At 35.9% G+C, this 16495-nt stretch overlaps 1 protein-coding gene across 2 annotated transcripts in view; it reads right to left on the minus strand.

Moving 5' to 3' along the window:
* The window catches only part of Dgkb (diacylglycerol kinase beta), a 629339-nt gene that overhangs the window by 298310 nt on the left and 314534 nt on the right, over nt 1–16495 (minus strand). For both annotated transcript variants that reach the window (XM_055624239.1, XM_055624229.1), the window contains one exon: nt 7967–8031. In XM_055624239.1, the coding sequence (XP_055480214.1) occupies nt 7967–8031 (65 nt within the window). The remainder of the gene's footprint in view (nt 1–7966; nt 8032–16495) is intronic.

Below are 16495 nucleotides of genomic sequence, written 5' to 3' on the forward strand. Positions count from 1 at the left end.
ATATATATATATATATATATATATATATATATATATATAATCTCCTTAAGACAATTTCAGAAGGCATTAATATGGCCTTAATGGCAGATGACTTATTGTGACAGCTTTGATCTGAAACACTCTTACTAGTATCATTTTTGAAATCCTATTTGCAAATTCTTGAAAATATGGAAGTGTACTGTGTCTGAGCTTGCCTCAGTGCTGAAATCAGATATCTGCCCAGGCACATCTAACTGTTTTATGTATACTTTGCTTTCTCATAGAAATTTCTCAGATAATGCTAATATCTTAAATTTTTGTACTACAGCTTAGAGAACTGTCTAAATACTTGGAACTTTAAATAAATAAAAAAAAAACATCTACAGGATTATAGGCTGAAATGTACATATCTAATTGAGTTGAAGCTATAGAAATTGATTCTATATTAAAATATTTTATTAATTATATATTCACATCTAAAAACCTAGGACTCACTTTTACATTTTAAAAAATTTTGACTGTTGGGTTCAAGAAATCAAATGAAACTGGAATAAATACATAGATAAAACTATAGAACAACAACGGCTCTTCTTTACAGTAAACATGTCATAAAAATAAATATTTTAAAAAGAAAAACTAGCAAAGACAATAACAAAGTACATGTCTTGTTCTATTGCCTTGGGAGAGGGAGGCCCCAGCCTCCTGTCTTCACAGACCTTGCCTAAAAACAGTCTTCTCCAGCAGATCATGGCATTCTTAAAGGCAAGAGCCTTTAAATTTAGATAATGCCATAGGGCAGCATACAACCAGCAACTCTGTGCCCCCTGGTTCCTCCTTAAACACCATTCTTTATAATAAACCACGAGTGTGTGTGTGTGGGGGGGAGGGGTGAGTCAGGAAGTGCTCTCCATGGTAGCAAGAGAGCCTGAGTTCAGGTCCCCAGCAACCGTGTGGAAGAAAAAGCTGGGTGCTGGGTCATGTGACTATGAACGCACTGCGGGGGAAATAGAGGCAGGGCCTTTCATGAGCTGACTCTGCAGCCAGTCTAGGCAATCAGTGAGCTCCAGGTTCAGTGAGAAACACCGAAGTCCTTAAGAGTGGATTAAAGACAAGTGGGGAGTGATGGAAATAATAACGTGGATAGAGAAGGGAGAAAACACTTGCCATGCCTTCCAGTCACACACACACACACACACACACACAGTGCAGTTCTGTGCTCACACGCATACACACAAACATGTACCAACACATATACCACACACAGAAACACATACATAGGCGCGCGCACACAGACAGAGAGAGCTCTAGCCCCCACCTCAGACACACTGCCTGCTGACCTCACGTGCTGGGTCACGAACAGGTGGAGAGTAGCCACCGTGTGAATCTGTAACGGTTTGCTCCGTGGAAGGGTGCTAGCATCAAGCTGGGAATGAAAGGGACTCCAGTTCCTGGAGGCAGTACCAAGGACACACCTAGACTCCACTTCCTTTTATCTTCTTACGCTGTCCTCTCACGTCACTAAGCTTGGGTGAAGAACATCTGGATAACATCGCAGGTTTTTACTGGGACCCCTAGCAGCACAGATCAAGATAGTCACATGACGTGGAGTCAGAGTGGGGATGTGAGACAGGCGACAGGCATATCCAAGGGAGTTGTGCTTTCCCAGAGGTCCAGAGTAAGGCTGAACTTGAAGATACCCAGCTTTTGTTCTTGCCAGCATTAGAAAATTGAGAATTTTTGTTCAATGTCCTTCAGCTCTACAGTGCAGGCAGAGAGACTACATGCCCCCACGAGCCTTTAAGGTTTGCTACGGGGTTAAGGCTGCATGTCCAGAAATCCGGAGATAAGACGAATACTTCTGTGTGCCTCGTGTCTGGCCATGGAACCTCCTCACGAAGTCCCTCCCTAACACAACGTTTGGTTGTATCTCTTTTGCTCACCACTCGTCAGCACAACTGTGGTGCTCTCTCTATCAATAGCTCTAAAAGTTGAATCAAGGAACTACGCAGGCCAACTCTCCTCTCCAGCTGCCAGGTCTCCTGTTCTCTCTGCCTGTGACACCCTTCCTTCTGCATTCACCTGCACTGTTTATCCCAATGGATGGGATCATTTGAGTCTACTACTAGACTCGGGTTACTCCGCTCAGGAAAGCCCTTTGGCCCTTTCCTTTCACAGCTCCTCATTCTCATTGCCACAGATATTAGTCAAACCTCTCAGCTTCTAGAGTGTCTTGAGCCGTGGACTCAGTACTAACCTCTGTGTGGTCAGTTCTGCAGGTGCATGTTTAGGGGCTGGGGTTAAGTAACAGTTAAAAATAATGTCATTCTTTAGGGAGCAGATACCAACAGCAAAACGATAAGGTCTTAGCTTATCGTTTGATAGCATGGATATATTTCCTACATATTAATTAGTGGTCAACAAAATGGCTTAGTGTGTCCAGAAATGAAATTTTAAACATCCATGTTGTATTGTCAGAATGGACATTATGCCCTTAACACTTTGTGAAGAGGAACCATACAGCAAAGGTCCTTTAATATCTGGTATTTGGTAACTGAAGTTTCCATGTCAGAAGAAAAACTATGGAGGCTGAAAACACTACCCATCTCTCTCCAAATCTAATATCTTCTCTTTGCTTTATTGCAAGTCATCTAAAATGCAGATGCACAAGCAAGAGCTAAATACTGATGTTTATTCGGGACACAAAGATTCTATGCATCTAAGTGATGTAAAATGGGAAGGCTAGGAGGAAATGGGGGCAATGCAAAGCGATAGAATTCCAGGATGAGAAGCCTAGAAGCTAAGAAGCCTAGGAAAGGTGTTCACTGGCGACGTGGAAGATTTCTTTGCAGGCTGTGAAGTTCTGTAGAGATGGTGCTTTGCAGTACTTGTGGGAGTCAGTGGAAAAGGCAGGGTTTCCTTTCCTGGTTCTATTATTATTTCATATTTTTACAGTCGTAAAATTATTCTTCCTCTGTAACAACTATCTTCTACTTGCTAAGGTCTTTCATGGTACATTGTGGGGGGGAGAAGGATGCTGAACACCAGGCAAATGAACTCCAGAGAGAATCTGATGTGGTATGCATGATGGGCCAAATACAGTTCATCAATTTTATTTCCTCATTTATCAATAGAGGATACAGTTTTGAATACCTCCTCCTCTTGCACAGCTAGCAAGTGACCAAGTTTTAATTTAAACATAGAATGGTTCTAGATACTGAGGAAGAATAAGATGAAAAATATAAATTCATGTAGTGTACAAAAAATGGCTAAAGGATTTGAGACTAAAGGGGTTTGAAGATAGAAGTGATATGAAGCAAACCTCCTCCTCCTCCTCCTCTTCTTCCTTCATATCTTTCCCCTCTTCCCACCCCCTCTCTCTCATTTGAACTAGAATTCTTAGACAAAATTCCCAGTTTCTAATCTGCTCTGTTTCCTCTTCTGGGCAAGCAGAAGCAGAAGTCTCCAGGAAGTGAGAGCATTTACGCTGTGTTTGCATCTCTGTAAGGCTTCTTGATTCATTCTAAGCTTTTATTCAAGATTCAACCGACTCTCATTTTTTTTGTCTTTATAGCCAAAATTCTACTGAAGGGGAGAGTTGGTTAGAAACAGGAAAGATTCAGGTAGAGAATCAAAAGTTAAATGGGAAGTGGTCCCTGGGTGAAGAAATCTTGGCATCTGCTGCAAAATCATCTAGTAATGTGCATCTGATGGTGCTGTTATATATATCATATTTATAACATATAATATATATCATATATATAACATATATATAATATATCATATATATGCCATATATAATATTTCATATATATAATATATATCATATATCATACCGTATATGTGTACATTGATTGACACCAATCATGTCAAAAGGGAAGAGAGACCACATATACCTTTATTACCTGCATCTGTAGAGTCCTTACCAAGGTAGGCAAGAGCAATACTTGCTATTGGTTCAGTCCATTTCTTTCTGTTTTATCTCAGTAAAGAATCAACCACAGACAAGATCTCTCCAGGGTCTAGACCAATTTCAGTCCAGAGAAAGTCCAGCTGCCATGATGTCATAGAATATCCAATAACACCAGTATTCTTTTAACTCATCATAAAAATTTTTGAACTCATCATATAAATAAGGAAACATGTAATTTTAGATGATATTGCACATCCCATTTTTTCAAGTAACTTAAGCCCTGGAGCCTATTTATAAGCAAGATTATGCATGCTGCAAATTTCCAAAAGAGTTTCCGTAAAGTTTCACATCCAAAGGTATATCATCAGCACACGAAAACATGCAAATAGTGTCTACCCATAAAATGGGTAAAGAGGATATCATAAATTATTAGAAGTATTTGTGACAAAAATTAAAAGACACAGTAATACAAGCCTTTATTATTAAAAAGAAAAAAACTATTCTACTATTCTACAAAAGGGCATTCAGTATCCTTTGACACTTGAAGAGGGGAGCATAGTTGATGACGGTCTTACCTATGTGTTATCAAATTTGATTGCAAGATAAACATTTTGAAATTACTCTACATATTTAACATTCTTTCACTTCATCTGTCTGTTTTTCTCCTTCTTAAATATCTGTGGCGTTAACGTCTTAAATAATTCTATTCTCCTGCTCTGATGTATTTCCTAAGCCTTTGATTTTTTTTCCTGCATGGAACATTGCACAGAGTGCGGTGCCTTCTGTATCTTCCAGGGAGGCTTCTTTGGGCCTGAGACCTCTTTTAATACATCCTATAAACTGATGAATGCTCCATGGAATGACATTTGGAAAAATATATTCTATATTATATAGTAGTTTTTTTATACAGTAATGGTTAGGTTTGTTTTCAGAATATGCGAGGCATATTATCAAGTGATGAAATCCACAGTCTGAATTTAGTCTCATTTTATATTTTTATTATTTTTAAGTTAACATTCAAAAAATAGGTTTCATAAAGGCATCTTCATATATATATGCCATTTTACTTTGTATTTATTTATCTGTCCTATATACTTACATACACATATTTAAAGTCAGAATCTTTAGAATATGAGGAAAAAAAACATGGTATTTGTCTTTCTGACTTTGCTCTACTTTACTTAAAGAATTTCCAGTTACAGATATGTTCCTGAATATGTTATGACTTGGTTTTCTTTATGTCTGAACAGACTTCTCTTGGATACAGGTATTATATCCTCTTTCTCCATTTATCTCTTGTTAGGCATCCAATCTGACCTCATTTCTTAGCCACTGTGAATAACTGAGCAACAAACAGAGATGTGCAATTATACTCGTGGTATGTTAACATAGACATTTTCTGGTTTATGTTCAAAATGGTAAAACCGAGTCATGTGGCAATTGTAATTTTAGGTTTTTGAAGAACATCCATACTAATTTCCATAGTGGTTGTGCTATTTTATACTCTCACAAGCAGTGAATAATAGTTCATCTTTCCTTACATCTTCCCCAGACTCTCTTATCCTTTGTTTTCTCAATTATAATCATTTTTTACTGAAGGACAGAATGAGAAAAACAAGCTAGCATCATTGCTCTGTGGATTGGAGGAATTCCAGTTTTCTCAGTAACTTTAACTAAAAACTCCTTTTTCCAACATAAATTTTTGATTCTTTTGTCAAACATTAGGAGGCCAAAATTACATTGTTTTTCTTGATTTTTGTTTTGTTTGTTTTCAAATTGCCCTCTATTCTCTGTTTTTGAATACCCCATTTTTTTTTTGGTGCTGGTGTGTAATTATTCCTCTGTAACATAACTTGAGTTCAGGTACTGTCGTGCCTCCAAGTTTGTTGTTTCTTCTTAGGATTGTTGGCAGGGTAAGATCTTTTGTACTGAAATACAAATTTTAGGATTGAGTCTCCTGGTTAAGGAAACAGGTCATTATAATTTTGATGGAGAGTGCATTAATTTGTAGATAATTTGGGTAATATAATTACTTTTAAAATACTGACTTTTTCCAATCTATGGATATATGAGCTCTTTTCCCATCTAATGGTTTCTCACTTCCTTCACTGTTTACAGGACATTCACATCATCAGGTAGGGTGTTTTCCCCTAGGGAATTATTTATATATTTTGAATCTTTCATGAATGTGATTTTTTCCCTCTGATTTCTTTTTGACATACAAAAGGTTGTTGATTTCTGTATATTAATTTTGTACCCTGCTACTTTATTAAATCTGAGTTTTCTGATGGAGTTATTTAAATATAAGATACTTTAAAAACTTATATTCTAAGTTTTTCTTAAAAAAATAGAAGAAATAAACAAGTTCTCAGATACATATGACTTAACCAAAATTAAATCAAGGAGCTATAAATTCTAAACGACATCCCCCATAAGCAAGGGGATTGTAGTGGTAGTAAGTAAGCCTCAGAAAGTACACCCGAGGGCCTTATGGGTCCTAAGCAGAATTCTTCTAAAACTTCAGCAAATGTTCATACCAATGCTTTTCAAACTGTTCCTCCAAAAGTACAGAAAACACTACCAAACTCATTTACAAAGCTAGTATTTGCTCAGTTCCAAAACCAGGTAAACCTACAACTACCACACAAAAGAAAATGATAGACAGTTTTAAAGCTTTCTCATCTAAGACAGAAGAAATAACTTGTTATAAGCTCATAATTTATAATTGTAGTTTAAGAATCAACTCAAAGCAATAGCTCAAATGGGCATTAGAAGTATTTGTTTTACAAAGCACTTAAATGACTTTAATGAAAACTTAGATAAAACATGACTAATGTGAGACTGTGCATTAAGATTAGTCAATAAATAATATCCTCAAGCAGACAGTTTAGAGAAACTAAATTTTTAAGTATTTTTAATAAAATTTTTACATGTAAAAATTATGTCAAATACTAGTAAATTATAAAATTAGCACAGTCATGAGAACTTGCATGGCTATTTACTAAAATGCATGTATTCATGGCCAGGTATCAGCATGCCTGATATTGAGAACAGAATGTTTGGCTTTGAATGTTAATATACGAAGGCATATAATCTCTATACAGATATCCAGATTATTATTTTCTCAGTTTAAGAAATACCAAGTGCAGGGAGGTGCTTATGGGGGAATACAAAATGAATAAAGTGTAATTAAAAAAAGTTAAATAAAAAAAAGATAAAAGAGGAAAGGAAGAACATATGAATAAAATTGTCAAAGAACAAATAAAATTTAAATATCTTTTAATATGAAGTTGTAAAAGCACAGTTGGCTTTCATATATAGATTCTCATTTTGTGGAAATATCATCTTCCTGTAACAATAATCTACAATATTCAAGAATTTTGTGAAATGGAAAATTCTTCCTTCTTTAGTTACCCAGTCAATAAAAATTATCTGTTTTTTATATTAAAAAAAAAGACAAGTGCAAATGATTATAGCAAGAACAGAAGGTGATTCACCCATTTTGTCCCATTTTTTTCTACGGTGGAGATCACATTTCCCCAAATAATAAAAGCTAGAGAGCCAAGTTTTTCCTGTTTCCATGAGCAAGGGCAAAGGTCACTGTCTACAATTTAGAAAAAGAATACTTTCCTATTGATATTATTGGAGAAGCAAATTTTACTGGCATTTACTTGAAGCTAATATGGGGTGGTAGTCCAAAGGGTAGTGACCTGTGTAAATAAGGTCACCCAGAGTTACAGAATAGAACTCCATGGGAGTAAAGAATGATCTCCACTCACATACGAAGCCATGTAAAGGCTTATAGTGTGTTCTAATGACTGTCACCTTTAACATATACTTGAAATATTTACTTTAAAGCACACGAACTTGAAATAAACACGATGCCCACTGTACTCTGCACTATCACCCAATTAAAACCAAAGAACTAAAACATATTAATTTATACTTTCATGTTAATGTGAACACACAACCTGAACTTCATCCATTATTTACATATTTATACCACGTAACGATTTTGTGTAATGACACAGTTATCAACAGCAATCATATTTAAAAATCCATCGATTGTTGCCTTACCGACTGTTGAATTTCTCTGGATGCTTTTCTCTCATGATATGGAATCTGTGTGCAATGGAAGCATCCTAAAAGAAGAAAAGGGGATGACAATTGTGATTTTACTATCTTGTAGAAATACAAATTTGCAAACAAGACGTTCAATTGTTTCTTTACAATGTTATTGATAAGATGTTCTGAAATTAGTGAAAGATGTACAATACACGTGAAGTCAGCAGAGTATGACTATATAAACATACCCAAAACAGTCAGTCATCATTTTTGTATAAGAAAGAAATTGATTTCTATTTAATTTATATATCTATCTTTTAATTCCTGGTATTGGCCCCATGCTTAGATTCTGCTTTAAGTAGTGCACTTTGTTATAATGCCAAAAATTAGTTGAACAATTGTCTAAAGAAGAGTGAAAAAGATGTCTTAAGTAGAAAAATCTACTTAGAAAAGTTCTTGATCCTTTGAGATTAATTGTGCGTAACAGGACAATGATAGTCTGGTGATTTAAAAAACAGTGTAATCTTTGCTCAGCGTGCCCTGATGTGTAATAACTGTTCATACACACACACAGCTTTCTGACCCATCTCCTGTAACTGAGAAGACCCACAAAGAGAAGGTCACAAAGACCTGGTGACAAATAAAACTCATCTCTCAGATGCTAAGCACGCTGGTTTGGTACCCTAATGAGTGCAGCTTTCTTTCTGGTAGTTCAGCCAGTGTTTCTCTTCAATACAAGAATCACAGTGGATGTGTGAGCTTGGTAGAGGGCTGTCACTCAAGCTTTGGAAGCCTAGACCATTTAAACCAATATTAAACAGCTCTATTATTTCAAGTGAGGAGATATTTTCTCATTCTTCAGCTTCACATAATTAATCGCTCAAATGAGAAACTAATATATTTACCCATCATCTTACTAAAACTGCGCCTTTGTGATTTAATGCTAAGTCTGCTTCAAAGTGAAGACAAAAGAAAAAGAAACCTAATACAAAAGAAGTAAAGAAGTTGTGTATTTGAGAGAATGCTGAAAACACTAATCAAGGATTAAAAGTCTAATGAATGAAATAAAAAGGCTGATGTGTTTGCTCATGCATAACAAAGCACAAAGCTCAGCAAGAGGAACCAAGAGCTGCAGATGGCAGAGAGGCTCTCTGCAAGACAGAGCAAGCTGCAGCTATTTAAACACACTTTACATGTTATCAATTGTCAAGTAATTGAGTTATTTTGCATGAAGAGGGACAAAAACATATAGATAGAGGAGCACTGAAACAGCACTTAAAATAAAAATACCCAGAACATTCTCCATGGATTGATTTTTTTATCATGAAATTTCAAAACAACAACAAAAAAGGTTCACTTTGTTTGGTCTAATAGCTTTGCATAATTTATAACAAGTTTTATAAATACTCACTACTAAGTCATAGTAACATTTTAGATTATGTCTTTATCTTACAGTGTTACACAATTATATGGAAATTTAAACTGAGCTATTTTTGGTATATATGTTCCTTGATCAGTAATTGTTTTTAAAAAGCATTTGTCTTAAATTTATTCCTACCTGATTGAAAAATAAACTTGGAGCACCAACCAACTGTGCAAATTCAGCTACAATTACACAAAAGCAAAGGAAAGGGAACTGAGGCATACAAGATTAAATGGCCAATACTTCTGGTCAATTGGGAGACTATCATTGAATTAATTTTCACTTGAATTATTTGTTTCTTCTAGTTATAGGCTGTGTAGGAGCCTTTTCTTTAAAGTATATACTTTTACAATAAAATCTTTGCTCTTGAAAAGCAATTTAAGCTAGGTATAAAAGGAGAAATGAAAAGAAAAGAAAAAATGAAAGAATATTTAAACAGATAGGAATATATTTGAATAAACTCCTAATGTAGACCATTACCATGCCAACTACCCAAAGATACACTTAGTATTATTTCTATCTCCAAGATACTCAGGCAATTGACTGCTTAGTAAAAGGAGCGGGAAATAAAAACCAGTGCACAACCCTGGCAGGCTTCTCCCATTTGAATGGATTCCACCAGGAAGAGAGCTGGCCTTGTGACGTGCAGATTTGATGCTGGACAATGACAGCAGGTGTTCATTTGGATGAGAATTCAGCCCAAATTTGCTAGGGATTCTGTCCCTCTGGCACTACCCCAAGGGGCATGAAGGAATAATGCCAGCTGCTGCCAAGTTGCTCAGCAGCCCTTGTTTCAGAGATACTTAGGATTCTCTAATGAGACATCACATAATTTTACCCTATCTGCCTCTGTGTAATATAGTTCCTGGGGTGGGGAGCCATAACAACTTCCTAGCAGAAATAAACTGAATCCAGAGCAGGTTTTGGGTTCCAGGCCATGGGCCTTTCAACACACTGGTTTTCATGTAGAGTCAGAGCCTCCTTATGTTTAAGGAAAATATATCCACTCCATTGTCATTGACCAAATGTACTGATGGCTATACAACACACTGTTTTTGCTAAGAATGCTCATGGGATTCAAAAACATGCTAGAATTCCCTGAACACAAACTGGATGCTAAAACATGCTTATTATGTGACATAATTCCAAGTATGTATTTTCTGTCTTTTTTATTATTTCCTTAACTTAAAACGAGTTTTATTTTAAGCTAATTAAATTTAAGAAGTAAAATTAAATATATCAGCTCCATTTAAGCAAAATAAATTTAAGTTTCAAAGTTTAATTTAAACTGTAGTTTCAGAGTGATTTTTGGTTTCATGTAATTATACACATACAACCATATATTAAATGAAAGGATTGCTGTTTATGAAAAAATCAGCTTCTAACCACATCTATTTTAACTATTCTTTCGTTAATGTTCTTCTACATTGTTATTTCTCTCCCTATGTTGTCACTAGTCTTACAATTAAATTACCCTAGTTCAGAGAGTACTTTGTATAGGATGATCAGAAACTATTATTACCGTTTCATCATATTTAATTTTGTAATTTTTCATAATTTGGCCAGTTCATTGAAGTTGATCACAGCCATGTCATCCTCTGTGATCTTGTTACCAAAACAAAGTGACACGTACATGTGAGACAAGAACTGTATGCAGCCTACTGTCTAATTTGCTTCGTTACCTCCCTCCATCCACCCTAATCAGGACTTGCGAGCTCTTTGGGAAAGTGATTGCTATAAACAGAGAGAAAGTAATGTGTTATTGTCACTCACTCTGCTGAAACTGCAGATATTTTTGAATCTGTGTACTTGTGTCATTGAAATTGGTGGAAAATTCACTTTGAAAGGGTGACTGTGGAAAATCATATAAAATAGAAAATACTGGAGTACATAAAGTGAGGCTTATTGCTACTTGCAAGTCTATAGGTAAAATGCTAGGGGTTGGTTAGCAGGCCCAGCAGAGAGAGTTATATTCAATAAGGAAAGTATTCAGGCCAATGCAACTTTTTTATGGAGATATCCAAAAATATAAGAGCATTCATTTTACCCTCCCTGTTGCATATCTCCTGATAGAAACTTGGTTGTTTAGCTCAATTAGAAATAAGAGAACAAGGAAACTTTGATGTCATCTTCAGTAGGTGGAATGAGAACGGCCCCATAGGCTCATATATTTGAACATTGATACCCAGTTTGTGGAACTGTCTGGGAATGAGTAGGCGGTATGGCCTTTTGGAGCACATGTGTCACAAGTCACATTCACCGTTATCTTTCTGTGTCTTGAGATTGCGTCTCAAGATGCAATCTCTCAGTGACTTCCCGAACACCATGCCTGTTTATTGCCATGCTTCCTGAGATGAAGGTTGTGGGCCCATCCTCTGAAACTGAAGCCAGCTATAAACATTTTTTATAAGATGCTTTGTTCAGTGTCATATTACAGAAATTGAAATGTCACCAAGATATCATCTATACAGGACACTTTCTCTGGGCAGGGAGCAAGGTGCAGAGAGGCAGAGATATAGAGGTTAACAGATAAAACCTGGAAGAGAAGAACCATGGCTTAATACAAGTAGAATAGAAAATCTCTGTGCGTTGTTTCTGTGTGTGTGTGTGTGTGTGTGTGTGTGGGTGTGCGTGGACAAGCTGATGCATAAGTTCATGAGAACAAAGTAACATTATTATTAAGACAGTGAATATAGTTTAAGTGTGAACTAAGTATATATATATAAATATATATTAAATATATATATTTAAAGTGTTATGTATATAATATATATTGTGTTATGTATATACTATATACATATATTATATTATATGTATATATGCATATATATGTACATATACATATGTATATATTATATGTATATGTTATATACATATATATTATATACATCACACTTTAAATGAATGAAATAAAAAAAATACATAAAGTAGGTTTAAAGTATCAAAGCCCACGGGGAATGAGTTAGGATATTGGAAAATAACACTTGTCCTTAGCCTAGCGGGAGATGACTGCCAAGGAGAGATTGTAAACACTAAGTCCCACTTTCTTGTGCAAAACACAGAGTATTTGAACTGTCAGAAATTTTCTAGAATAATTTCTTCAAATAATTAGCCTCAAGATTTTTAGGTAAATTGCAGAAGGAAAAATAATTTGTCTACATATTGTAATTACAAATTATGCAACTTAAATTATCAAAATGCTTTGGGATATACAAACTTTCTGCTACATTGTACATTTCTAACTTGTTTCTATTGAATGAGAGAAAAATTTCTCCCAGAATATTTATTTTAATTAAAATTTCCTAGACTTGGATGATTCATTTTATTATTTGTTCCATACATAAGAGGTGTGCGAATTCTTCAGGGTGTAGAATCCAGGGCCATAGGAACTTTTGTTTTTGCTATTTTTCCATGGGTTTTTATCTGTACACCATCTCTCTCCTCTCATGCATGGATGCGTGTGCGTGCGTTTGCATTCAATTATGTGCATGTGATGAGGAATACTTTGTTTAATGTTGTGAGTCTTCCCTCACTCTTCCACATTATTCTTTGAGGCATGTTTTCTCATTCAAACCCAGTTTGCCAATATGGGGTCCAGGGGCTCCCTGCCTCTGCCTTGAAAGGCAGAATAAAAGCAAATACATGGGATCTCGGGAGCCAAACTCCATCTTTCGTCTGGGTGGGAAGTGCTTTAACCCCAAGCCATCACTTCAGCTCATAACACCATTAATGCTAGTTGATCAGTTGATCATCAGATCCCTTTTTATAAGATCTCAGGTCTGAAAGAAAGAGTATATTATTCATTTCATTGGCACATAAGTATCAATAGCAAAAAAAAAAAAAAAGAGTTATGTAACAGTTACTAATAAAATAAATTGTTTAATAACTTTATAATTTTGATCAACCTGGCCAGGAAATGAAAGCCATTCCAAAGCCTGACATACACTTTAAATCTCTAGGACCATGTTATTTTTGTTAGGCCTACACATCTCCTTCTTGAAAACCATCTTTTATCTGCTGTGGTTCACAGAGGAAGAGCTCAGCTAGTTTGATGGAATGAATTTTTTTTATGTTTGTCAGGGAAGGAGTCAGTACTTTCCTGACTTTTAAGTGTTAGAGGTTAGTATTTCAGGTTGCAAATCCTACAGCACTGCCCTGACGCTAAAGCTAAGGGATAAGGGACTTGGGAAGACTGCTCACATTAGTAAGATAGTAACCAGAAGCCCTTGTTTCACAATCAGATCAACAGTTAATCCTGAAGCTTGTATTTCATTTCTCTGCTTCTGTTTCTTCTCTGAACAAATCAAATTTACTAATATTTGCCTCATAAGATTGACACTAATATGAAATTCAATTATGTTAATAAGTTTCTTTAATTCTTTTTTTACAACTTCACTGACTACACAAGAGAGCTTTTATTACCGTGCCTGCACATGAGTCTAACATACTTTAGTCACAGCATAATGTCACAGGAGGGCCTCCAGTGTCTGCGTGTGGTATTATTTTACTTTGATAAAGTCATCTGACAAAAGAAAACTTAACCAAAAAGCTCCGTAGACCTTGGCCGTTTCATAAATTTTTCCACTATCCACTGTATCCCTCAAACATCTAATCTTGTAATATAATTCTTAACCCATAGTTTATATTTTTATTCTCCCAGTAGAAAAACAATAGACAAAACAATGAACTGAAATAACTGAAACCTTATAATAATATTACCTGTCTGAGATTTTAAATTAAGAAATACCAGGTTAATACCACATATTTAAATTTTTCCTGTCCTTAATCCATCACTTATGTGAGTTTCAATGCTTTTTTATATTAATTTCTAATGATCAATCTATCTTTTCAGTTTACGCCTAAAAATTAGATCCCTGATTTATATTTATAGCTGAATTTGGTCAATACTGAGTAATTTAACCTGGTAACAACTGCAAATATGTCATATATCTTATTAAATCTGCAAATAAAATTCTGTTTTTAATACTAAGGATGTGGACCTGTGATTATACCTGTTACACTGTCACACATACCATATTGCTCAGTTTGCAAAATAAATGCAATTAAATGCCTATGTGCTTTAGTTTGGTTTCTCAGTTGCTGTAATAAATATCATGACCAAAAGCTTCTCGGGAGAAAAGAGTTCTAATAGGTTGCAGTCAATCATAGAGGGAAGTTAGGGCAAGAGTTCAAGAGGGGATCTTGGCAGCTGTAACTGAAGCAGAGACTATAGAGAAATGGCTTGTTCCCCTTGGCTCACTCAACTAGCTTTCTTAGACAGTCTAAGCTCACCTGTCTCGTGACTGCACTGCTAGCAGTGTGCTGGGACCTTCTGCATCAATTAAAAATTAAGAAAATGCTTCACACTGATACCCCAACCAAGGACCATGCATGGAGATAACCTAGAATCCCTGCACAGATGTAGCTCATGGCAGCTCAGTCTATAAGTGGGTACCCTAGTAAGGGGAACAGGGACTGTATCAGACATGAACTCAGTGACTAGCTCTTTGATCATCTCCCTCTGAGGGGGGTGCAGCATTACCAGGCACAAAGGAATACAATGCATCCACTCCTGATGAGACCTGATAGGCTAGAGTTAGATGGAAGGGGAAGAGGATCTCCCCTATCAGTGGACTTGGAGAGGAGCATGGGAGGAAATGAGGGAGGGAAGGTGAGATTGGGAGGAGATTGGGGGGGGGGGGGTACAGCTGGGATACAAAGTGAGTAAATTGTAATAAATAATAAAAAAAGAAAATGTCTCACAGACATTTCCACAGGACAATCTCATGGAGAAAATTCTTCACTGGGGACAGCCTTTTTTTGAGGTGTATAAAAAGGCCAGCAGCATTACACCAGGATTGTGAAAAAACCACAATGTGAACAGGAACAAATAATTTGGAATGTCACAGAAAGAGGGAGAGAAGAAAGTGAAACAGGAAACAGTGAAAGTAAAAGAATGAGGAAATAAAAATCCAAGAAAATATATAACAATTATGAATAGAGCAGCAATGAACGTGGTTGAGCAAGTGTCTCTGTGATAGGATGAGGCAACTTTTGAGTATATGGCCACGATTGGTGTAGCTACGTTATGAAGTTGATTGATTCCCATCCTTTTAAGGAACTGCCACACTAATTTCAAGAGGGGTTATACAAATTTGCAGTCCCATCAGCAACAGACGAGTGTTTCTGTTACTCCACATCCTTGCCAGCATGAGTTGTCACTTGTTTTATTGATCTTAGCTTTACTGGCAGGTGTAAGATAAAGTCTTAAAATACTTTTGATTTGCATTTCCCTGATAGCTAAGGATGTTGAAAAAAATTTAAGTTTCCCAGCCATTTGAATTTCCTCTTCTGAGTTGTCTGTTTAGTTCTGTACCCTGGTTTTTTTTTTTAAAACTTTTTTTCATATTTAGGTGTATGCATTCTTTGTACATTTTAGATATTAACCCTCCATCTAAAGTGTACTTGTTAAAATTAAAATTATTTTCCCACTTTGTAGACTGTCACTTTGTCTGGATTACAGTGTTCTTTGCCACAGAGATAATTTTCAGTTTCATGAGGTTCCATTTACTAATTGTTGATCTTATTGCCTGTGCTCACAGTGTTCTTCTCAAAAAGTCTTTTCTTGTGGCAATGAGTTTAAGGTTATTTCCCACTTTCTCTTCTGGTTTACTGTAACTGGTTTTATGTTTAGGTCTTTGATTCACTTGGATTTGAGATTTGTGAAGGGTGATAAGTATGAATCCATTTAGCATCTTCTACATGCAGCTGTCCAGTTTGACCCACATAATTTGTTTAAGATGCTATCTTTTATCCGGTGTGTGTTTTTGGACTCTATTAAAAGTATGTCTCAATAGGTGTGTAGTTGTCTGGGGCTTCAATTCAATTCCATTGATCATCATGTAAATCTTTATGCCAGTACCAAGCTGTTTTTATTACTGCAGCTGTGTAGAATAACTTGAAATCAGGAAAGGTGACCTCCAGCAGTTCTTTAATAATTGAGGAGTGTTTCTGCTGCCATGGAGTTTTCTGTTTTCATATGAACCTGAAAGTTGTCCTTTCAAGATCTGTGAAGAATTGTGTTGTAATTTTGGTGGGAGATTGCATTGATTATGTAG

Source organism: Psammomys obesus, unplaced genomic scaffold, assembly GCF_907164565.1.
Source record: "Psammomys obesus unplaced genomic scaffold, mPsaObe1.curated_primary_1811, whole genome shotgun sequence".
NCBI classification, from domain to species: Eukaryota; Metazoa; Chordata; class Mammalia; order Rodentia; family Muridae; genus Psammomys; species Psammomys obesus.